Source organism: Nicotiana sylvestris, chromosome 3 (genome assembly GCF_000393655.2).
Source record: "Nicotiana sylvestris chromosome 3, ASM39365v2, whole genome shotgun sequence".
NCBI classification, from domain to species: Eukaryota; Viridiplantae; Streptophyta; class Magnoliopsida; order Solanales; family Solanaceae; genus Nicotiana; species Nicotiana sylvestris.
Genome location: NC_091059.1, coordinates 71,774,902 through 71,800,931, shown reverse-complemented (window position 1 = coordinate 71,800,931; position 26,030 = coordinate 71,774,902). Strand labels below are relative to the sequence as shown.

The 26,030-nt window shown below is 39.1% G+C and overlaps 1 protein-coding gene across 1 annotated transcript; it reads left to right on the top strand.

Annotated features, from left to right (window-relative positions):
• Positions 1 to 23,093: 23,093 nt before the first annotated feature.
• LOC104220460 (uncharacterized) lies at positions 23,094 to 26,019 on the top strand. The gene is made up of 5 exons (XM_009771338.2): positions 23,094 to 23,490; positions 23,578 to 24,988; positions 25,076 to 25,390; positions 25,477 to 25,576; positions 25,666 to 26,019. Exons 1-5 carry the CDS (start codon positions 23,094 to 23,096, stop codon positions 26,017 to 26,019), a joined length of 2,577 nt encoding a protein of 858 aa, XP_009769640.2.
• Positions 26,020 to 26,030: the final 11 nt, after the last annotated feature.

Sequence of the window (26,030 nt, the reverse complement as noted above, 5' to 3'; positions counted from 1 at the left end):
AGAAGACAAAATTAGCCAAGGCAAACGGAAAAGAAAAGAAGAAGATCAAGAGATAAAACGGACATCCAGAAGAATTCACCAAGCAAACTCGAAACCAAACCGAATTTCTTGGTTTAACGAAATTGATGCTATTCACTTGTTCTTTGTTAAGAACAAGTGAACTGCATCGATTTTGCGTCGAACCAAGACTTCGAATCGTGAAAACCAAGAAGCCTGGGCCAGTGCACGCTCAGAACTGAAGGTGAAGAGATTTGGGGTTTTAGGGTCTCTCATTTGATTTGAGATTCGAGCAACTCTGTGAGGATTTGAGAGAAACTCATTGTGGATTAGGGAAGACTGAGCCATGAGGGTTATCTAGTGTTAATTTACGGTGGTTTGGGAAAGGTTAGGTTTTTAGTCTAGTCTTTGATTGAAGATTCGACGAGTTCTGCGGTGATTCGAAGGAAACAAACGACGGATTCGACATGAGGGGATGAAGAAGGTGCTATGGTGTAAATCTGGTGTGGATTGGAGGTGGCGCCGCCACTAATGGCGGTGAGAATTTAATGGCGGCTTCTAGGGTTTTCAGTGGTTAGGGTCTCTGAGATTGTGAAAGAGACGATAGGGGGTAAGGGCATTAGGACACTTATATACTAAGGGACCCCGTGTTCCCAGCCATTTGATCGAGAAACCTCGACGGCTGGGATTGAACACTGGTTAAACGGTGTCGTTTGGACACTAGACGGGGCGGAACGGGTTGGGTCGCGGGTTTGGGTTGGGTTTACATGGGTTTGGGAAGAAAAATAATTTGGGCTAGGGAATTTAATTAGTTTGGCCCAAAATTTGATCCTTCTCAATTCTTTCCTTCTCTTTTCAATTCTCTTTTTAATTCCTTTTCTTTTTTCTAAAAATGAAAATAAAACAAAACCCAACTTAATTCCTAAATCAAATTATCCTAGAAAATTAAATTAATTACTCTAATAATTATTACAACTGATTAAATACCAAAACTCAAATCTAAAAATTGAACAATGCAAAATAAACCATTTTTTGTGATTTTCCATTTTTGTAAAGCAACTAAATTACTAATTAATTTAAAAATGCAAAATTAAATCCTAAATGCAAATGCAACATATTTTTGTATTTTTCATAATTTAAACAAAATTAAACATGCGCAGACAAATGCAAACAATAACAAAAATGCAACGAAAATCCACAAAATTGCAAACAATGGAAAAAAATATTTTATTTTGAATTTGTGGGAGTAATTCATATAGGGCAAAAATCACGTGCTCACAGCTAGTAGCTTATATTTTATGTATTCATGCACGCACATAAGGCTGTATTTACTGTATTCGTTCGTGCAACGAATACAACCTGCGTCAACTGTATTCGTTTGCGCAACTAATACAATATGTATCACTGTATTTGTTCGTGCAACAAGTATAACCAAAGGCGAAGTACATAAATACAGAGGTGTATACACGGATACAAACAATGAAAAAATACATTATATATGTAAACCAGAATACATTTATCAAATAGTTCAATCACATACTATATCAAAAGACAACAACATTGATAAATATAGTCAAATGCACTCAAACACAACAACATTCTCATACAAACATTGTATGAAATAATATCAAAATTAGAATAGTGAAGTCATCACTACCGCAAAGTTATCAGAGAATACATTGTTTCAGACTGTATCCAAAATAGAATTTTTCGTATCTGAAGTCAACGAGTCATAAAGAGAAGCCACATACAACGAAATCTAGAGTTATACAAGGATACAATAATGAAAAATATACTATATACAAGATGTATTCACTGGTATAATAGAATTTAAGTTGTATCCAAAATAGAACTTTCCATGTCCGGAGATGATCCAGATCTTTGAAAAGAAGAGAATCTCAAATCTCAAATCGAGAAGACGACTCAGATCACTATGGAAAATTCCAAAGCAAGAGAATCTGCTCGAACATAAATTGATTTGCGATGCTGAAGCATTTGGCAAAGATTTGTGAGAGTAATTTCTAGAGAATAATTGAATAATTTAGCCAGGTAATTCAACGGTGATTTTATCACCAGCTGCTCCATTTTCAATTGCATCTCCATCCGGGGCGGTAGAATTGGTCCAACTGATGTTACATTAACTTCAGAAGAGAAACTGAAAAATTTATATGGATCAGGGACATGGTTCGACAGTCTAGAGGAAGTAAAAATGGGGGAATCATCGGTGCCGGTGGCAGTTGCATCATTGGCAGACTCAAAAGTTGGAGAAGGAGTCAAATCTCTGGGACGAGAGAGGAGGGTCGTATCCAAGATAGGGTTAGAAATTTCGTTAAAGAGGGTATTTGTTATAAAACTCAAAGTGTAGCTAGGAATTATAATTATTTTAAATTGTATTTATTTATGGTAAATATATTTATCATGACCCAAAATCCCACTAAGTCGTGATGACACCTAACCTAACCCGCTAAGTAAGGCCAATAGTAAAAGTCACTATTATTATAAGAGACCAACAAAGATAATGAATAAAATAGCCAAAGAGTTTAATACAATTATTCCAAGAACTGGTAGTACAAGTCATGAGCGACTATGAATAAGAGTACAACTATAGTTTGAGGAGAAATACATCATCTGTTTGAAATTTATATTAACAAAGTTATAACTTATAATCTACCACGAACAAATAGTAGCTTATATCAGGAGTGCCAGTACGTCTTCAATGCTAGGCTCTCGAACTCCGCCAAGCGCCCTTCTCCAAATATCTGCATGCAAGATGCAGAAGTGTAATATGAGTATAACCGGCCCCATGTGTACTCAATAAGTATCTTGACTAACCTCAGTGAAGTAGTGACGATATTTTTAAGTAAAAAAAATACTCACTAATGTAACATGTTCAGTTGAATTTGCAATAGAAATAATACTAAAAATAATAAAGTTGATTACCATTACAAATATGAGAAGTACTAAATGATTAACTAGAAGAAATAACAGTTGGTTTCCTCGATGCCACAACCAATCCTTTTCTAACAACTTAATTCATGAGGTTACAACAACATAGTAAACTCACGAATCTTCATAATATGTCAAGATATCAAATCAAATGGCACGACAACATCCTTCGTACATTTACCTCGTCCTTGCTAAACATGTGCATGCATGTTAAATTAATTGGTGAGACAACATCCTTCGTACACTATAAATGTACAAATGCATACGATATTGAAAGTAGTCTAGTATGTGCTGCATTTAAATTTTGAGAAAGTATATGGAGCAGTTATAGTAATTAATCCAAACACCAATGCCACGACGAATTCGAAACATGAGTATCAATTAAAATAATACAATGTGTTATATATATATATAGAGAGAGAACAGGTTTTAGTAAAAACAAATATTGAGAGACATGTAATCTCTACGGGATCCGTTTGAATTAGATACAAATTATCCAGAGTTTTAACGCGTTTTCATAACCTATACCCACATTTACATAACACGTATAATACATAGTATCAATGCTCTAACGGCTATTAACTTCGTCCTTCAGCCCAAACCTATTTAGTGCATATGTACCATGCGCTATACCTAGAATGACTCTTACAATAGTTCTTTTGTAATATTTTCATGTAACTTTGGTTCAGAACTCGTTTTTACGTGAAAGACTAATTTATTTCTTGTGCTCTTCTTGTTTGAAGAAATCGGCAAGATTAATCAGATATAAATTAGATGGGGGTAATGTAAAATTTTAGTTTCTCAATTATTATAAATTCTGTTTACCCTAAAAACGGATAACAATTGAATTTATACTGTGGTTTTAAAGACACGTGATTTTACTTGGCACAAACTGAGAAAAACACAATATTGTTATTGAAATTAACTGTAAATAGAAATAAAGCAAACCAAAAGAGATGTATAGCTTTGATCCTCGAGCTAGGTTACCTTCGAATCAAACAAGTATTTTCTGGAAAATATGAACCAGAGTATTGAGAGCTTAAGAAAAAGATAGTATATTGCTTTATGTAACGTGAATATGATCCGTTTTACAAATGATTAGACCCCTTTTATTTAGTAGGGGAGTCCTATCCTTAATACAATCCTATATACAGTAAGAAATTCCATGATTAGCTGATTGATCGGCCTCTTTTTGATACGTGCTGAGATTTCCTCCGTGATCCTCACCCGATCACGGATATCTCGGCCTTTCGTTATTTGGCTCGGCAGACTTCCCTCGATCTTGCTCGATCTCTATCTTGCTCGGTCTCGATCTTGGTTGATCTCGATCTCGATCGGTCCTTGAGTCACGAGCCTGGCAATCTAACTTCGTGTCATAATTCGGTATGACATGAGGTCGAATCTTGGCCTGTCACCCCCGGTCTCGATTACTCATAAAAAGGTCGAGCCCGATTTTGACCGTATACAGATAGTCTCCTAGTTTTTTGGAGAGTAATGACAAGAAACAATTTGAGTCATTAAACTTCACCTTGATACATCATGACGTAAGCATCATGATGTAAGCAACAAAGACCAAAATGTCTCGTCGGTACGGTTCCCCAGGCATTTAATGCATGTTAGTCGATGGCCGGCCATTACCGGCTTTGAACCGTCACTGAGAAATTATAAATACCCATCATTCTTAACTTTTCAAACTCTACTTTCAAATTTTCTTCACTATAATCTTCAATATCCTTTTCCTTCCTCAAAGCTTTGTATTCTCAAATTCAGAGTTTCTTCACTCGTTTCATCACAAAATACCAAGCGCTCTTCCACAGTTCCATTCTTCTTCACTCATAAAAGTAAAAATGGCTAAGACTTCAAAAACCGTTCCACAAAAGGAGACTACTTCATCGTCACGGTTGGTCGGTGAGGAACCGACGGTGGAGCCATGCCCTGAAGAGTTTTTTCCCGGAAGGTGTGTCCTTGATTCTGATTTCGAGGTTGAAAAGACTTCCTTGGTTCCAGGCTGATGCGAGCCAGTATCGAGGTATATATGCTCGATAACCGAAAAACTCCTCTCCCGAGTTAAAAAGATTGCAACTAGGGTAAAAAGCATGTGGTGGTGCCTGCTCTAGAAGAATCAATCACCACCCACGTGGAGGGGTTCTTAAGTGTTTACACTAACCCCCTTCACGTTAAGTCCCTTGGATCTGATCATCATAGATTTCTACAAGAAATACGAGGTGACCCTCGGTCAGATTCATCCCTCTTTCTGGAGGATAGTGATACTGCTTCATTTCTTCGCAAGCAAAGTCAATGGGTTTCCCTTCACTCTCGACCACCTCATACGCCTATATAACCCCCGACTCTATCGAGGAGATTAATAAAGCTTCAACGTCGAGCTACCAGGGCACCTTTATCGAGCATAGATGAGGACAAAGATCGGGGCTGGATGGGCCGATTTGTTCGAGTGAAGACCTCGAACTTGATCTCGGCCGAGAGTATGCCATTTCCTGAGAAATGGAATATGAAACGTAAGTTTAATTCCATACTTAACTTCTGTTTATTATCTTTGTTTTGTCACCCTTTCTTATCAATGTTTTACTTGATGCAGCCGTTGCTTGGATACAGGGTGCGGTTCCCCAATTCGAGGACTAGGTCAGGAGCCTAATATCGCAGTCGACACATGCTGAGCGTGCATGGCATGATTTGGCGAGGGGTCATTGGGAGGCTAGTAGTCATGGTAAAATTTTCTTCCCGACTTAATGGTTTGACCACTGTTCGAATATTTTCTCGGGCTTGCTCATTTATTTTCTTTTGTAGGTCTCGGGAAGGATGATGAGGCCCCTGTCTGGTGATGAAGAAGTCCAACCATCTATTTCGAAGCCGGAGAAACAGAGGAAAATGGCTTTGAATTCCATGGACTCTGAGGGGCAGAAACCTAAAATGAAAGCAGCCCGTAAGCCCAAGGGGAAAATCATCCCTTTATCTATGGAGTCAGTCCAACGGCTAAGGGATGAGGCCGAGGGAGAAGAAGAAAAAGAAGACTCTGGGCTGGTGGCCTGTGTGCGAGCTGGCACCGAGATTCGAGGAATTACTGAGCCGGTGGGAGCTGAAACTGCTCTACCTCGAATTGATGAGATTAAGGGGGAAGCCTCGGCCGAAGTCCCCGAGCCAGAAAAAGTTGAAGACGCTTCGCCTCAAGGTGTGAAGGTCATCGAGGAGGCGGTTGATGCTGGTGTAGAGACTGGGCCCGAGGCTTCCTGAGATGAAAGCGCCTCAAAAGATTCACTCGGGGTGATAAATATCTAGGATTCCCATTCGTTTCCTTCGTTTACTGAGTCAATGATCAAGGAAGCCCAGGCGGTGGGGACTAGCCACGGTGAAGGGGTCCATGAAGTAGAGGACCCTTTCCATGGTTACTTCATCGGAGTGGAGGATGTCACCGGCCTGGGTGATTTGTAATTACTGAGGAAGAGCTCAAGCGAGGCTTCCTCGAGCCTTAAACTGACCAATCGATTTCAGGCTCCAAGTGTTGCTCGGGTCCTTTTCGCCCCCCTAGGGGTGGCTATATGTTTGGTAACCGAAGAGGACCAGGCTAGGATGGACGAAGTGTAGATGTCATGCCTATTTAATGAAGCTCAACATGTGTTGAATCGGGTACCCTTAGAAATCTTTGACAATATCAAGTTCTGCACTTATACGTTTTTTATATATAATTTCCTTTTCCATGTTTTGCAGGCTTCGGTGCTTCATTATGAGGCCTTCCTCCGATCTCGAGAGGAGCTGAGCCGGTATGAGGCCGAAATCTGGGGACTCACAGAGAAGAAGGATGCCTTCAAACTTCTTAGTGAGCAAAGAGAAGTGGAGGTTAAGAGTCTTCGAGCTGATTTAGAGGTGGCCCAAAAAGAGCATGTCGATCTGGTCAACAGAATCTTTGAAGTTACTGAATATGATTCGGGCATAGTCACTAATGATTTGAACCCGTAGGTCCAAAAAAAGATAGATATAATCGGGCAGCTTCGTGAAGAGGAAGAAACTGTAAAGTCTAAGGCAGGAGAATGGAAAAAGAACATGGATCGCTTGGCCTCAGAAAAGGAGACTGCTCAGGCCCAACTGACCTCGACTGAAGTTTAGCTCCAAAATATAAAGATAAAAAACTTGGCACAAGCCAAGAAAATTGAGGAGCTCCAATATCAGTTGGGTTTTGCAATTTTCGATTGGGAGAAGCTGGTCACAGGGCTCGAAGCGGCCAAATCGGAGGCCGGAGCGACCAAGTCCAACGCTGATGCAATGGTGGCTGTCTACCGGGATGATGCCAAAGCTGCTCAAGACCGAGCAAAGGAGGTTGCCGAGGCTGCTCAGATTCGAGAAGAGAGGATCGCCGAGCACGCCAAATGTCAATCTCGGAGGGAGACCCTCGAGGAAATCCATACTCGGGGCTTTGATCTTTCAACCGAGATCTAGAACGCTAAGAAGCTTGAAGTTGAAGCTGAGAAACTAGCCTATCCGATGATAATGATGAATCTGAAAGCTTGAGCGAATCCGAAAGTGCAGAATACCCCGAGGACGGAGATACCACTCCCCGATATGACCAGGCCACTTAGGATTTTAAATAGTTTTTGTGTTTCTGTCGATGCCGCTTTATCCTTTTGTAAAGAACTTTCATCGGGTTGTGTTGCCCTTGTAAATAGGTTTTGATGAACATATAAAACTTTTTTCCTTCCATGGCTTCTGAATCTATTTTATTTTTGTTAATTTATGTAAGGATCAAACCGCCTTAGCATAAAATTATGAAGTTGTATTCGAAGGTCCAAGGTTTGAGATGGTAAGAACCGATAATAAATATTGCCCTCGACCGTTTCTGATGATGGACCCCGAATGATCATTTGAACTTGAGCTGAGGTAGCCCTTAAGTTTAATGATCGAGTGAGGACCTGCTAGAACTCGAAATAAGGTAGCCCTTAGACTTTCTAATCGAGTGAGAATGGTCTTTCGAACTCGAAGTAAAAGTAGCCCTTAGGCCTTTTTGCTTGCTTTTGTATCTTTTTCGAGGCTATTTTGGCCATCATAAGTTTTGTATTTGGCCGATCTGGCCTTTTTAAAGAGATAGTATATATATATATATATATATATATATATATATATATATATATATATATATATATATATATAAGACTTTTTACCCTTTTTGGCTCTGAATTTTTTTGTTTTGTTTTATTGCTTGTATTCACAAAGGTTGGAATGCCTTAGCATGAAATAATAAGGTTGTGTTCGAGGTTCGATAAGACCTTGCCTTTATTGCCTTTTTGGGTCAAGGCGTTATCGGGGTTGGAAGTTACCGAAGTTTTCTCTTGAAAATATCTCAAGTTTAAGATTCTGCCGAGGGTAGCCTTTGAGAACCGGTTGTGAAAGAAATTTTTTTCTTTTTTGAAGGCCTATTTTTGTTACGGATTTCGGACGTCTCCAAGCCGTGTTAAATTGTCTATAGCCTTTTAGTTCGGGATCTGCCCATTGGGCTCATTTTCCCGTTTTATTTTATGTGAGCTTGCCCGAGATAATAGTCCCCGAGTGGGGTGGCCATGACCTTTAGAAATCGGGGAGTTGCCTATTAGGTATTTTTTCCCCGAAGCTCAATAGTTTGATCTGTTCAATTTTTATTTTTCAGATGGCAGTCCTCGAGTGTGGGAGTGATTAACCGAACTCTGGTTATAATCGGCCCTTGAGCCCGTTTTCTTATGAGATCGAAAATATGGGATCGTAAAGTGGAAGTTTTTCCAAGACATAAGATAGCTGCAAGGAAAGTACTTCTCTTTATTCTTGTCAAAAATAGTCACACATGCATATATGTTTTATGTCAGGGCTCGAGCAATTGATGTGGGCATGGTTCGTTTTGACTGTTTGTCCCTTACAATAAATCCTACCTATTGAAACCCTTCCACTTCGAAATAATTTCCTTGCTAGAACAATTTAATATCCGAGGGTAATCCCCCTAGTATTCGAGGTTGATTGTAGAGAAATCTCAGATACTATAAACAAAATCTTTGATACCGATTCGTGATCGGCCTTCAATTCTAGGTTAGCACGATCCACTGTTTCCTCATTAAAAATCTTACCGAAAAACCCAATTGGGACAAAAACGGTTCAAGGGAAAAGAGTGCAACGCGTGCTTTCAGACCTAAAGGCTTTGTGCCGCTCCTTGTCGATAACCTGCAAGTGTTAGTCAAAAAATAGAAGAATTAAAATAAGGTCGTACCTCAACAGTAATATCGTTTGAGATGAGTTACGTTCCAATTGTTCGGTAGCTATTCTTCGTCCATTGTTCTGAGCTTATGGATCCTTTCCCTGTGACCTCGAGAATCTGGTACGACATTTCCCTATTCGGACCCAATTTCCCTTAATTTGGATTTCGGGTGTTTAATTTGTCCTTCCTCAGTACCAAGTCCCCAACCTTAAAATATCAAAGGTTGGCCCTTCGATTTAAATACCTTTCGATCCATTGTTTCTGGGTAGCCAATCGAACAAAGGCAGCTTCACGTTGTTCATCTATTAACTCTAGGCTCGTATTCATGGCCTCATCATTCGATTCCTTCTTCGCATATCAGAATCTGATGCTCAGCTCCCTAACTTTGACCAGTATTAATGTTTCGGCGCTATAAACCAAAGAGAACAGGGCGGCCCCGGAACTGGACTTCGAAGTTGTGCGATACGCCCAAAGGACTTCGGGCAGAATTTCTCTCTATTTTCCTTTGGCGTCGGTTAGCCTTTTTCTTGAGGTTTTGTTGGTCAATTCGGCTTGCCCATTCCCACTATGGTGATAAGGTGTTGATAAGATCCTTTTGGTCTTAAGGTCTTCGAGAAACTTGGTTACCTTGCTGCCGATAAACTGTTTTTTGTTGTCACATGCAATTTCGGATGGTATCCCGAATCGACATACTATGTGGTCCCAAATGAAGTCGATGACTTCTTTCTCCCTAATCTTCTAGTAGGCTTGTTCTTCAACCCACTGATGTCTCACACCACAAATATAGGTAGTGAGGCGGTCGAAGCAATAATAAATCCCAACGTGAGTCGGGTCGAATCCTCAGGGAGTTAGAATTGGGATTAGGTATATATTTAGTGCAATTGTGTGATGCTCCTCAAATTACACTTCCACATTCTTGTTTGTTTTACTTCTACTTTAGGCTATTGATTGCAAATATGAAACTAGGAGACAATATTTTTGATTTTGGTTGTTTTTCAAATGATAAAAGATCTAAGGTCGTGACTTCCACCTAGGTGGTTACCTAACGGAGTTTGATTAGTCGGGGTTGTAATATAGCAATCACACATAATTACCCGCTCTATACCTCTCGGTAGTTTGAGTAATTTTGCCAATTTGGTTTTCTCAAGTCCAAATGGGTATTGCACAAATCAAGTGATATATGCTCAAGTCGGGTCTTACTATCTCTAGATTTGACCCTTTAATTAGGGCTATCAATTTCTTGAATTCTCCCCAATTTCTTGTTAGCCAAGTTTTTCTAGACTTAGTCTCTCTTTCTCAAGTAGGGACTAAGTCAAATAGGCATTTCAATGTTTGCAACCATTAATTCTTGAATACAAGCATGAACAAGGCTAAATATCACTAACCCAATCACAAACAAGCCTTAAATAAAACACCCAATAAGTCCCACACTAGGATTGGGCCACAACCCTAGCTAGAAATCTAGTTACACGTGAAAAATGAAGAAATACAAGAAGAAATTAAGATAGAATGCATAATAATTTATTAGGGAAAGAAAATCTAATGTTTAGAAGTTAATCTAGTACAAAATTACTCAAAATACCGAAGAAAAATGGCTCAGGTGCTCTCCCAAAACTAAACTTAACCTAAAAATAACAAAAAGTTCTATTTATACTAAGCTAAAATTATCTGACAAAAATACCCCTGTGAAGGTTGTGCGGCCGCATAATTATATGTGTGGACTGCACACTGAGCTTTTGCGGGGGGGGGGGGGGGTACAATTATAGTGCGGTCCGCATAAAAATGAGTATGGTCGCATAAAAATAGTACGGTCCGCATTCCAGCTTGACTCTAGAATTCTCATCTCTCTGATCTTTGTCTTCTGTGGACTGTATAATTTTAAGTGCGGTCTCACTTGTCCTTCTGTGGCCATACAATTATGTTGCGGTCCACATGCCTTCAACTGGCCCAAAAACTAATTCTCTGAATCTCCTCTTCTGCGACCGCATTGTTGGCCTTTTTGCCATGTTTTGGTTCTTGTTCACTTTTGACTTCTTTATGAGTTGATTTTGACTTCTTTGGTTTGTTTCCTAATATTCCTGTACAAAAGCACATTTCATTAGTTCTTGGGAATATCTTTAAGCATTTTTAAGCTAAAACGCAAGTAAAAGAGAGCAAATAAGCGGTCAAAATCCCTACTTATCAACTCCCCAAACTTAAGCTTTTGCTTGTCCTCAAGCAATTAAGGCAGTTCCCACCTTCACTAGAAGAAGGGATATTTCAGCTAGCCTAAGGTGAATCAATTGCACATCAATTGGGACCAACAATTATCCACAACACATATGAATAATCAACAACACAATGATTTGACATTTTGAGTACAATAGTTTTAATGTGACACTAGAGCATCAAGAGTTGACCCTATTCATCAAAGAAGCTCGCTCTTTCACGTAGTTCATTGTGGATCCCAAACTTCTCCTCATCTACTCTCCATTATCAAATCTCACTTTAGAATGTAACACTCGAATCAAAGATTGTGAAAAGTTCTCTCATCTCTTTCAAAAGAATGTCACAAGTCCGGCTCTAAGTACCATAAGCTTTCCTCTTATGTAAATCACCAATAATGTAAGCTCGCTCAAACTGAAATCATGTAGGGCGTTTGCAGGATGTAATGAAGGTTTTTTGGATCAAGGTAGGTCTTGATGAAATAGAATGGGTTCATCTTTCCTTAAGCACTCCATTTTCTCATTTTTGGCTCATACTTTGTCAACTCTTTGAGTCAATTTCTTTTTCCTCGGGGGAACTAGAGAGACGTAATGTCACTCTTTCTTGGTCATGACATTCATTTTTCTCCTTTTCTCTTTACTCCATGCCTTTCATCATTGTTTTCTTTGAATCCCTTCAATTTTCTACCTTATTCACTTTTTTTTGGCATTTTTCTTTTTGTTCTTTCTTTCTTTCTTTTTTTTGTCTTAACTTTTCTTCATTTCTTTCTCTTCTTTGTACCTTTTATCACTTTCAAACTCTTTGTCTCTCCCCCAAACTTATTGGTGCCAAGAGAGGGGCATTACAATCTAGATAAAGGCTTGTAGCGTTGTTATTGAAAGAAAAAGGGATTAGGCTGAAATGGGTTGACTAAGGATATCACATTGGTAGGCTATGGATTATTTCAAACTTCAAATCGGATCAAGGAGAGTCTACATTTATTTTTCAAGCCAAGCTACACTTAGAATTTCGCCTAGAAAAACATTCAGGGCAAATTCTAGACTATAAGCACGGGCACTTGGACTTGCAATTCAATACCTCACCTCTCACGCTTCTGGATTGCTAAATAGAACGGAGTCGAGGGCCCACAACAACCCTAGTTAATATTAAGAATCACAAATGGCTCGACTCAACCACTCGATGACTGCTTAAGTCAACACAAGAGTCAAAAGGTCACAACTAGAGCTATTTTCTGGCAACAACTTGTTTTTAACCATACGATCATAGGTAAATGTGTTGGTACCAAGTGAAGCATGCTTGATACCCTTTTATTCATTACTACTATATTTGCCTAAACATAAAAGGAAACGGACTCGATCCCTTAAGAAGGTTGGCACGCCATCCATCGTTGGGAAGAGTCACCCGGTTCACACAAAATCTACCTTTAGAAAGAACCATGGCATTAAGAAAACCAAAGGCATAGTTTGATCAAAACGTAAAAAGAAGCTATTAAAGTAAATAAGAAATTATACTACTAAGGAAAAACAAACTAAAGAAGTTATGAAGTAAACTACCGAATGTAAAATGAATATACAAAATGAAGTAAGGTGAATATATACATAAGGGAAATAAATATATACATCAAATGGGAGGGAAGAATATATACATACCAAAGAGAATATAAAGATAAAAGAAAAATAAATGAAAGAATGTATACATACCAAAAAGAAATTAAAGATAAAAGAAAAATAGTATAAGAGTTATTATAGGCCAAATCCAAATGCCAATGTCAATTAATCAAAATAGACCACCCCCAAATGAAATAAGCATTATCCCCAATGCTTAACAAAAATAAGAACAGGGAAGGGTAGAGAGTTAAGAGAACTCCCTATGTGGTCTTAGTCTGCATGGGATCCGCAGCACCCTCGACTCTAGCTATATCTCATCATCACCTGGCTGAGGGACAACAAGGTTGTTAAGCATCTGGATCATCTCCTCAGCGGTGTGGGCAGTCGCAACCGGCTCCTTAAACTGGCCGGCTGATGCCTCTGGTGCCTCAGGTACTGCTGGTGCTGCTGACTCCATAAGTAGGTCCAATGGTAAATCTCCGGCAGATGCAATCTTTTCAATCTCTTTTCTCAGCTTCTCCACCAACTTCTTTGATGCCTGAGACTTCCACATCATCTTGACCTGTTTTCCCAAATCCTTAATGACCTTCCCATATGTCTCAGAGTGTCCATAATGGTCTTCTAGTTGTCCAGAATCTTTTTCAATATTTCCTTCACTAATGGAGGTACCTGTGGCTCTACTGGGGTTGCTGGGGCAGAGGACTGTGCTGCAACATCACTGGATATATCAGTTAGCTTTGTAGTAGCTGCCTCCATCTAGTTGTTAAGACTCACTAATGTCTAGGAGACTCGCAACACAGTCTGAGGATAAGTAGATAAAGCCGGCATTAATACTCTAGTAGAAGCAGGTAGTCTAGAAAATGAAGGTGGTATGGCTACTGTCCTAGTAGAAGTACCGGCTGTTATGGAAGGCTCGGTAGTTGAATCAGTAACTACTACCGTTGGCTCCTCAGACTGGCCAGCGGAGGTAGTTGCCTTACCTTTGAACTTTGGGTTGTCACTACCCTGAAGGTGGTACTATGATAAAGGCTTCTTAGCCTTAACTTCAGTATCATAGTACCTTGGTTCCACCCTTTGATCCTTGAAGTATTCTGTGAGGAAGCTCGAGTACGGATAGGATTTTTCACCTTTCTGGATAGCTAAAGTGATGTTGGTGGACATGATGGCACCAACATTAATCGGATAACCAACCATAATGGATGCCACCAAAACTGTACGGGGAAGTAAGAGGTTGTTCTCATTGAGGCATGGATCAATGGGGTTGCACACGAATGTCTGCCACCCTTTTACTTCAAAGTTTAGGGTAGCTCAGACTATTGGAACCCTGTTATGAGCCACAAAGGTGTTGAGTCTCAGATTGCCAGAATCTCTGCTAGCCACGGACGAGATGCATCACCCATAGCTAGCTTTTCCAAGTATTGCACTACTTCTACTTCTTCAAACCCCACATATGAGTGCAGTACACAGGAGTCAAAACAGACTTTCAAATTTCGCACTTTTGTCACTTTGGTATCCTTTTCTATGTGAGCTACATTTGCATAGAATTCCTTGACCAAATGCTCATTTGCATCTAGGATGTTGTGGGTGAACCATTTCCAACCTTTTCACTCCTGAAATTGTCTAAGGACGTTGGGGTTGTGCTTGTTCAAATATTTCATCAAGAATTGTCGCAATGGAGTGAGCGACATTTCCGGACACCATTCTCTAAATTTTGCAAAGGTAATGGCACTGACGAATCTGTCTTCCTATAGGTCTGGCCTCCTTGATCTCTCTAAACCTACCACTGTAGTATCACCCCCGCTCCCATCATTTGGGACATCATCATCATCATCCAAATTAATTGAAGCGGCTGGAGCATGTGGGGAAGAGGGCTCAGAGTCTTGGCTACCCTCTTTTGAAACTTCAGAAGAGCTAGCATAAGAAGATGACTCATCTAGTAGGTGGAATCTACTAGGGACTTGTTGTGATTGGGCTTCTAGTTGTGCTTGCACGGAGTTGCCCTCAGAAGCTTCCCCAGATGGGTCATACTCACTGGTCCCAGAGGGTTCGGGGACTCTGTTGGCTGTAGCTTTCTTGCTGATCGCTCTTTGGATGGCAAGTGGCCGGTCACTCTTGCCTCGACCTTGGCCTCGAGAGGGTTCTGCCCTCCTTTTAGATATATCTCCTCTGCCTCTTGATCTAACCATTGTCTGCAACATATAAGTAATAGAAATCAGTTAGAATTGAAGCTCAGATGCATGCTTGCTAGTTGCAGTAAAGCAGACTCAGAAGAGGCAGTGTGAATCGTACAAAAATGACTGGGGCTGCAGATTGCCAAGTGCGGACCGCACAAAAGTGAGTGCGGCCGCAGACTGCCGAATGCAGACCGCACAAAAGTGAGTGCGGCCGCACAACCCCAATTTCAGACTACTACGGTCTCTGATGTTTCATCAATGTGGACCGCAAAAAAGTGAGTACGGACGCACAAGTCCACTACGGAGCACAAAAGTGTGTGCAGCCGTAAAGCTAAAAGTATGGGCCACACAAAAATGAGTACAACCGCACAAAATTTTACGGGCACTGCCTTACGATTCAGACAAGGTTTTAAAAAATTAGGCATAGTTCTAGCAATTATGCATGATTAGCTACTTACCCAGGCCCCAATTAACATTTGATATGCTACCCACATGATTCAAAGCAAAAATGACTAACTGTTGACATTTTGAGGCATGTAATTAACCCTAGACCAAAGAACAAAACTAAGAGAAGATGAAAATCTAAAGATGTAATGAACATACCAGTAATGAAGGATGTAGGTGAGAATCTAAGAGATGAAATGCTTGAAATTTGTGAATTAGTGGGGGATGCACTGTGCTTGCTTAAGGCTTGAAGGTTCAGAGAATATAAAGTATAAAAAGTTGAGAAAAGCCTATTTATACTTTTGACCCGTCAGGCCCAGACCTACCTGAGTGCGACCGCACAATTTTGAGTGCGGTCCGCACTCTTTACCTGATCTTCTGAAGATGTTCTGCAGACTGGAAAAAAGTGAGTGCGGCCCCGGAGGTTGTGCGGCCGCAATTTGTTAAGGATTTTTGACATGCCAAACTTCAGAGAGCATGCATTTTTTATCTTCTAGTTGTGCGACCACACACATAATTGTGTAGCTGCAGAGTGTCAGTGCGGTCTGCATAATTCTGGTACGGTCCGCACTTTTGTGACATTTAGGCAAATTTTTCATGCATAGCCCCTGCAATGCACACCCATTCCTGCATACACTTCAAAACTAGTTAACACAAAACAAAGCCTATCTAATCTAAAGGAGACAAATAAGAAAAAGAAAAAAGACTCATGGGTTGCCTCCCAAGATACGCCTGATTTAACATCACGGCACGATGCAAATTACCAATCACTTGAAATGAAGAATTATCACATTGTGACCATCATTAACCTTGCCAAGATAATGTTTAACCCGGTGTCCATTGACTCTAAACACCTCATCATTCTTATTTTTCAAATCTAGAGCACCAAAGGGGGTTACATTCACCACTTCAAAGGGGCCACTCCATTTTGACTTGAACCTTCTCGAAAACATCCGTAACCGAGAATTGAACAACAACACAAGATCACCTTATTTAAACTTCTTGTTGTGGATGTACTTGTCATGGATGTACTTCTTCTTCTCCTTGTAAAGGGACGAACTTGTTTAGGCATGGTACTGGAATTCATCAAGCTCATTCAAATGTGCCACTCTTAGGTTTGCGGCGACATCCCACTCAAGGTTCAACTTCTTCAAAGCCCACATTGCCTTATGCTCAAGTTCTACCGGAAGATGACACACCTTCCCAACCACCAATCGATATGGAGACATCCCAATCGGCGTCTTGTAGGCCGTCCTATAAGCCCAAAGAGCATCATCAAGTTTTCTTGACCAATCCGTCCGGTTGCCATTCACAATCTTTGACAAAATACTCTTGATCTCCCGGCGGGAGACTTCAACTTGTCCGCGTACTTGAGGATGGTAGGGGGTCGAGACTTTGTGAGTGACACCATACTTGGTGAGTAATGTATTAAAATCTCGGTTGCAAAAATGCGAACCCCCATCACTAATAATGGCCATCGGAGTACCAAACCTTATGAAGATATTCTTCTTAAAAAATGCCACCACACTTCGAGCTTTGTTGTTGGGTAAAGCCACGGCTTCAACCCATTTTGACATAGTTCACAGCTGCCAAAATGTAAGTGTTCCCATAAGAGCTCACGAACAGTCCCATGAAATCAATACCCCAAACATCAAAGATATCATTCTCCAAGATGGTGGTGAGGGGCATCTCATTCTTCTTAGAAATCCCACTGGCCCTTTGGCATTCATCACAATTGTTGACAAGCTCACTAGCGTCCTTGTAGAGAGTAGGCCAATAGAATCCACAACTCCACCTTTGTAGCTGTTCTAGCTCCACCATGGTGACCACCATACGGTGAAGAGTGTCAAGCCTCAAGAATTCCCATTTGTTCTTTTTCCGGAACACTTCACCAGATCACATCATCGGTACATATCCGGAAAAGATACGCCTCATCCCAATAATAGTCCAAGCAATCCCGTTTGAGCTTCTTCCTTTGGTTTGAAGAGAACTCATTCGGTACAATGTTGCTCACAAAATAATTGGCTAGATTGGCAAACCATGGCATCCCGGTCATTGAAATGACTAACAATTGCTCATCGGGAAAGGAATCATTGATCTCAAGGCCGTCATGTGGCCTACCCTCCTTCTCCAATCGGGACAAGTGGTCCGCCACTTGATTTTCATTACCCTTGCGGTCTTGAATCTCTAGATCAAACTCTTGCAATAGTAGCACCCACCTCATCAAACTTGCCTTAGAATCTTTCTTGCTCATCAAAATACCGAAGCGCCGCATGGTTGGTGTGAAGAATCACCTTAGTACCCATCAAATACGGCCTGAAACTCTCCATAGCAAAAATAATAGCAAGTAGCTCTTTTTCGGTCACTATGTAGTTGACTTGGGCATCCTTCATGGTCTTGATAGCATAGTAGACCAGATGGAAGATTTTGTTAATTATTTTCCCCAACATCGCTCCACTGCAACATCACTAGCGTCACACATGAGCTCAAAAGGAAAGCTCCAATCTGGTGCGGTGATTATAGGAGTAGTCAACTTGAACCTAAGCAATTCAAATGCCTTCATACAATCTTCATTGAAATGAAACTTGGCATCCTTCTCCAAAAGTTTGCACAATAGGTTCACCACCTTGGAAAAGTCCTTGATGAATTGACGATAGAAACTCGCATAACCCAAGAAGCTCTTCACTCCCTTCATAGAAGTAGGGGAGAGTTTGGAGATCTCCTCAATCTTGGCCTTATCGACCTCAATACCATGCTTTGAAATTTTGTGGTCGAGGACAATGTCGTCTTCGACGATAAAATGACACTTCTCCCAGTTCAACACCAAATTTGTCTCCTCACATCTAGCCAATACCCTATCCAAATTGTTCAAGCAATCTTCAAATGAATTCCCAATCACAGAAAAATCATCCATAAAGATCTCAAGAATATCCTCCACCATGTTGGTGAAAATAGCCATCATACACCGTTGAAAAGTAATTGGTTCATTACACAACCCAAATGGCATCCGCGAGAATGCGAAAGTATCATAGGGACAAGTGAAAGTGGTCTTCTCTTGGTCCTCAAGAGCAATAAGGATTTGATTGTAGCAGAAATATCCATCAAGAAAGCAATAAAAAACACGTCCGGCCAACCTATCAAGCATTTGGTCAAGAAACGGAAATGGGAAATGATCTTTTCGAGTGACTTTGTTGAGCTTACTATAGTCCATGCACACTCTCCACCCGGTGACGGTTCTTGTTGAGATCAATTCATTCTTATCATTTGTTACCACAGTCATGCCCCCTTTCTTTGGGACACATTGCACTGGAGAGGTCCACGAGCTATCGGAAATGGGGTAAACAACCCCGACATCCAACCACGTGATTATCTCCTTCTTCACCACCTTTTGCATTGCTTCATTTATCCTCCTTTGATGTTCAACGGAGCTCCCTCCTTCAAAATAATTTTGTGCGTGCAAAAGGCTGGGCTTATGCCCCGGATATCTGCCAAAGTCCATCCGTTTGCTCTTTTCCTCCTTTTTAGCACCTCCAATGTGGACTCTACCTACATGTTAGTTAAGCAAGAAGAAAGGATAACCGGTAAAGTAGAAAAAGGGCCAAGGAATTCATACCTGAGATGTGGAGGCAATGGATTTAACTCCAAAGTTGGAGGCTCCTCGATTGAGGGCTTTGTTGGAGGAGTCTTCCGGTTTTCAAGATCCAAAGATAGCTTACGGGGCTCACAAGTGTACGACCCTATCACGCCCCGAACCTATGGAGGCGTGACTGGCACTCGGTGTCGTGCTGGCCTGAGCGAACCACTCTGTAACTCATGATCGTTCGACCAAAATTAGAACATGCATAGTTCTAGTTAGCCGGACTCATTCCTTTTGTAACTATCATGTGCCCACATGGGCACAACTCATAATGTACAACTGTAAGTGGAAAACACTATTTTACTGAACCATTTTTCTTAAAACATGAATACATATGGGCCCGTTAAAGCCTTTGACATACTGTACAAAATGAACCTCTATCTATAAAGACCTTAAAATTATTTGACATCAAATGGGACAGGGTACCGGCCTACCCATAAGTCTGTAGCAACTCTGCCATGATGAATCATAGACCCGACTTCACCCCGAATGATGTGGAGTCTTACCGATCCTTCGCTGAATGCTAATCTCGTCTACTATGAGCGATCGTCAAACTAATTATCTATACCTACGTGCATGAAACGTAGTGTTCCCAGGCAAAAGGGACGTCAGTACGAATAATGTACCGAGTATGTAAGGCACATAAATAAGTACAGTAACAGACATGGAAGAAATATAGAGTAAATGGTTGAACCTGTAAGTCTGGATAATTCTGTAAATCATGTATACTTATAGTGTCATGCATATGCGTATATATGTCATGTCGTGCATAGGTACATATTTCATAACATCATCAGGCCTCTGAGGTCATCCCATCATATCATCTCGTCCACTGTGAGCAAAATCATCAACGTATACTAGTTGATCAGGTGGTGGTGCGTATATAATGCCATAACCTTTTCCATATCCCATATAAATATATATACATATATACATATATATATATATATACATATATATATATATATATATATATATATATACATACATATATATATATATATACATACATACATATATATATACATACATACATATATACATACATATATATATATATATATATATATGCATATATAATGCCATCTGGTCATGGGTCAATGTGCATGTATAAATGCATGAAATTTATATGAAATATGTTAATTAAATCTTCTCAGAATGCCATAAAAGTCGATATACCTTTCGGATAAACTTTAACAAATACGTATTTTTCTGAGATCCATGAACAGAAAATATAATAATAATTCATATGGGGAATTGTGAATATAGACACCCGTAGTATTTCTATTAATAGAGTCATTTATGGAAGTTGTGCATTTTCTCGTTTCGTTTGGATCATGCTAAAAGAAAGAAGGATTAGCCTTAACATACCTAAGCAAACGCTGGGAACGAATTGCAATATTGTTGTCTTTGGGGATTTAACATCCTTAGTGAATGTTGGAAACGAATTGCAATATTGTTGTCACTGAGGTTTTAACATCCTTATCAAAAGAAGAAAATGAAAAACTTTACGATACTTGTGCTTTTGAAAATCAATCATTGGTCCCAAACATCTGAAATCTCAAACTTATCAAAGTGTTTGTCAACCTAGATAGAAGATTAAAATGTCTTGGCATGAGCATTAACCAAAAGTGGAAAAGGAACATAAAAGAATCACAAAATTAGGAGAATAAGCCTCATTTTTCCACTACAAAAAAATAGCATTTAGCGACGGATTTTAGCGACAAACTTAGTTTCATCGCTGATTAGCGACGGATTAGATACAGAATAATAGTTTCGTTGCAAAAAAGCCAAAAAATAGTTAGTATATAATATAGCGACGAAATCGAAAAATCGTCGCTAAATATTGGCGCCCTTAATTTAGCTACGGATTTAGCGACAAAACCTGAGCGACAAAATTTATTTACCTACATCGACGGAATTAGCAACGAAATTTCCGTCGCTATGCTTAATTTCTGTATCAAAATTTTTTTAATCTCCTTGCTACGGAAATTTCCGTCGATAATGTTATTTCCAGTGAAAAATAATATCATTATTAGCGACGGAAATTAAGCCGTAGCTAAATCCGTCGCTGAATACCACTTAATTATTTACCCTAAGGCACAAAATTGGTAAAAGTTTGGTCTCTTCTTCTTCTAATAGGGTAGAACGCTGGGAGAAAATATAGGCGGCTGGGAGCAAAATCAATAGAAAACACACTTGAGGGCAAGAACAAGAGCAAAAATTAGTAGCCAACGTGAATCTAAGGTGTGTAGATGGCTTTAATTTGTTTCCTCTTCTATTTCTTATGAATCAGTAGCTTGATGGCGGTGCTAATGACTACGAATACTATGTTCATTACACTGAATGTGAGTGAACATTTTCAAATTATTTGTTTTCTTCTGACTTTATTTGCATCAATTTGGAGTAGCTAGGGCTTGGAGCTTTATCAGATTTTAATTGTAAAAGGGGGCTTTTTTTTGTATGTAAAGTTCTTTTCTTTCATAGTTGGACTTGTGTTTCTGGATTAATTGTCAAGATGGGATCTTTTTATGTGACTAATTAGGTTTTCACTATATTTGTATTTGCTTCTTTTACAATTTTACTGACTCTTTATGTGATTGTCTTGGTGAAGAGGTTATGTGTTATTAGCAAAATTGGGTTTTAATTCGACTTAAAATGGATATAAATTAGTATCTATCAAGTCTTGACTTTGGTTGTAATAATCAATTTTTCATTTTTCCCCTTGATGAAATCTCCCAAAGTGCAAGATCCTTTTATTATTCAATCTCCTTTGTTTGTAAAAAGGTTTGGAGTATGTAATTTTTGTTCTCCCCTCTTCACCTTACTTGGGTTTTATTTTGTTTTATATAATTTGAAGTTGAATTTGAGAAAGTCTGTGGATTAGTTTTTACTGTATCTACTATTCTACTGTGATTTGATCTTGTGAACTTTTTTTTCTTATTTTAGTTGAATAATTGCCATTTATGGCTAACTGTAGTTCCTGCACTTCCTTTTTCTCCATATCAGCAAGCATGTTCTAGCAACATTGTTGACTGGTAAAATAATGTGTCACTTTATTTTAAGTTATTCAAACAAATTTTGCCTTGTAGAATCAATTGATCATCTTTGATAGATATTTACATCTATTTGGCTTCGAATTTCATCTTTGTTTGGTATATGAGAACTTTTCTTCTGCATATGAAATATTAGTATTTCACTGATCTCCCTGCAGCCTTGGTATGATTGAGAAGATGGTGGCATTCTTGTGTTTACTAAGCAGGAGTTTTTGATGTCTTTTTTATATATATTTGTTTGCCTAAAATAATTAGTTTATATATATATATATATATATATATATATATATATATATATATATATATATATATATATATATATATCTAATTATCCTGTTTTGTTTCTATATTAAATAGGAATATGGATAATTTAGAGCGCGCTTGGATGTACGAGAGGTCGGATGGCCGAGGGGGTATTAATTCTAATTTTGTAACTGGCGTGGATAGCTTTCTCCTGTTTGCACGTTCTCAGCAAAATAGCATGAGTGGTGAGAATGTTCGATGTCCATGTAAAAAATGTCGCAACATTATATACATGGATGTTGAAACAGTTAGATTGCACCTTTTTAAGTTTGGATTTGTTGAAAACTATTCTGTTTGGAAGTATCAAGGGGAAAAAGATATGACTGGTGTGAGGTCTTCTAGCAGTGATCTACATGGTGGTGTTCAACCTGCATTAGGATATGACAATCCATACCGACAAATAGTTTAGATGCAGCTGGACCCAACTTTGGCCAGGGTTCTAGTTGGCAATCTTATATTAATACTGAATTTGAGTCGTCTCATCATTTTGAGCCTTCAATGGAGGACGAGGCTAATCCTTCAATGTGGGAGGATCCTAATCCTGAGTCTCAAAGGTTTTATGATTTGCTAAAGGCTGCTGATACAGAATTGTATCCTGGTTCTTCCCTTTCTCAACTCGCAGTAGTTTCTAGGATGCTAAACATTAAAATAAAGAACACTTTATCACAAAGGGGATATGACCAAATGATGCAATTGCTGAAAGAGGCTTTACCTGAAGATAACATAATGCTTGAAAGTTATTATCAAAACAAGAAGCTAGTGCGTAGCTTGGTTTTGCCGGTTGAAAAGATTGATTGTTATAATTCAGGATGTATGTTGTATTGGGGTGACGATGAAGACCTCACATCTTGCAAGTTTTGTGGCTACGAGAGGTTTAAACGTCGTGTTGGTTCTCGTAAGAGGAAATTAGTCCCTTATAAAAGGATGTATTATTTTCCTTTGATTCCTAGATTGTGAAGATTATATGCATCTCATGCTACAGCTGGTAACATGAGATGGCATCATGAGCATATACAAGAGGATGGGGTAATGCGTCATCCATCAGACTCTGAGGCTTGGAAGCACTTCAATGAAACTCATCCATTTTTTGTTGCTGAACCAAGAAATGTGAGGCTAGGGTTATGTACTGATGGTTTCCAACCATTTGGTCAATCAGGAAGAAAATACTCTTCGTGGCCGGTGATTGTTACTCCATACAACTTACCTCCTTGGATGTGTATGAAAGAGGCGTACATGTTCTTAACTGTCATTGTTCCAGGGCCAACCAATCCTAAACAAAAAATTGATGTTTTTCTACAACCTCTAATAAAAGAATTGACTTTGTTATGGGAGGAAGGTGTGGAAGCATTTGACATCTCAAAAAAGCAAAACTTTCAATTAAGGGCGGCTTTGATGTGGACAATCAGTGACTTTCCAGCATATTCTATGTTATCAGGATGGAGTACTGCTGGAAAGTTAGCATGTCCTTATTGTATGGAGGACGCACAATCTTTTAGATTACGTCATGGTGGGAAAACAACTTGGTTTGATAGTCATAGAATGTTCCTTGACCAACATCATCCATTTAGGAAAGATCGTAAAAACTTTCTTAACGGTCATACTGTCAAAAGTCTACCACCAACACTTAGAACAGTAGAGGAAATTTTGAACCAAATTAGTGAGTTAGGTCTAAGAAAAGTAATAGAGGAAGATGTACAAGTAGTTAATTCGAGAATATGTAAATCTTGTGGATGGAAAAAGCAAAGCATCTTTTGGGATTTGCCTTATTGGAGTTCTAACATGATTCGGCATAATCTTGACATCATGCATATTGAAAAGAATGTCTTTGATAATGTATTTAACACAGTTTTTAATGTTAAAGACAAAACCAAAGACAATCCGAAAGCACGTCTGGATATGCTAACCTATTGTGATAGACCTCAGTTGGCAAAGGATGCTAGTGGAAAATATCCCAAAGCTGCATATACAATAGACAATGAAGCAAGAGATATCTTATTCAATTGGGTGAAAAGTTTGAAGTTTCCAGATGGGTATGTTTCAAATTTGGGTCCATGTCTAGAGACGAACAAGTCTAGGTTATTTGGCATGAAAAGTCATGATTGCCACGTGTTCATGCAACGATTAATGCCTATTGCCTTTCGTGAACTACTTCCTAGCAATGTGTGGCAGGCACTTACAGAATTGAGCTTATTTTTTAAAGATCTTACTTCGACCACTCTACGAGTGGCTGACATGGAGAGATTAGAAATAGACACCCCACAGATCTTCTGTAAGTTGGAACGTATATTTCCACCGGGGTTCTTTAACTCAATGGAACATTTGCCCGTGCACCTGCCATATGAAGCAAGAATTGTTGGACCTGTACAATATCGATGGATGTATCCTTTTGAGAGGTAAATTTAAAACTTCTATGTCATAAAAGTGACAAGTATGCTACACATGACTTTTTAATTTAATGGTCCATTCATTTATCTATTTAGGTACCTTGGAACTTTGAAAAAAATGATTGGGAATAAAGCTAGTGTTGAGGGATCTATTTGTGAAGCATATTTGATGACAGAGTCAACACAATTATTTTCTCATTATTTTGAACCTCATGTCATTACACGTGATCATAATGTGAACCGGAATGATGATGGTGGTGTTGTGGAAGATCATAAAGGAAATTTATCAATATTTACATATCCGGGTCGACTATCGGGAGAAGCAAAAAAGAAGAGTTTATCCTTGGAAGAAATCAAGACTGCCCAAACTTACATTCTACTAAATTGTAAAGAGGTTGAGCCATTTGTAAGGTAACATTTGAAAGTTATACCTTCTTAATATAAGAAATATTCGTATATCAGAAACACTAATTTTAACTTATTTTGTTGCAATGAAGTATGTACGTGGAACGTTTACAAGAAGAATATACGAATTTATCTCAGGATCAAATAGATGAGAATCTCGAAACATATTTCTCTATATGGTTCAAGCAATATGTAAGCCTCCAACAATAATTTACTTTTATACAATAATGTACATAAATTGACTTGTTAAATTTAACTAAGTCTCACAATTTTTTAAATAGGTCCGAAGCAACCATATTAAGAATGCATTCTTGCGTAGCCTTGCTCATGGACCATTGACAAGCGCGATATGTCATTCAGTGTATTTTGTTAATAGATATAAATTTCACACAGAAAGTCATGGTAGCGCAAGATCAACAATGAACAGTGAAGTTTGTATATCGGATCCAAATGTTGGTGACTACTATGGTCGGATACAAGAGATTATACAAGTAGAATACCGTGAAGAACCTTTAAAAAATACTGTATTATTCAAGTGTGAATGGTTTGACCGAACGATGAATGTTGGTGTTAAAAAGCATAATCAATACAAATTGGTGGATGTTAACCATCGTCGTCGATATAAAAAAATATGAACCTTTTATTC

Bases quoted from the DNA above. Each gene is read 5' to 3' on its own strand.
- LOC104220460 (XM_009771338.2), top strand. From the start codon at position 23,094: ATGGAGGACGAGGCTAATCCTTCAATGTGGGAGGATCCTAATCCTGAG. The intron at 24,989-25,075 runs GTAAATTTAAAA...TTATCTATTTAG, and splicing joins TGGATGTATCCTTTTGAGAG to GTACCTTGGAACTTTGAAAA. The intron at 25,577-25,665 runs GTAAGCCTCCAA...TTTTTTAAATAG, and splicing joins CTATATGGTTCAAGCAATAT to GTCCGAAGCAACCATATTAA.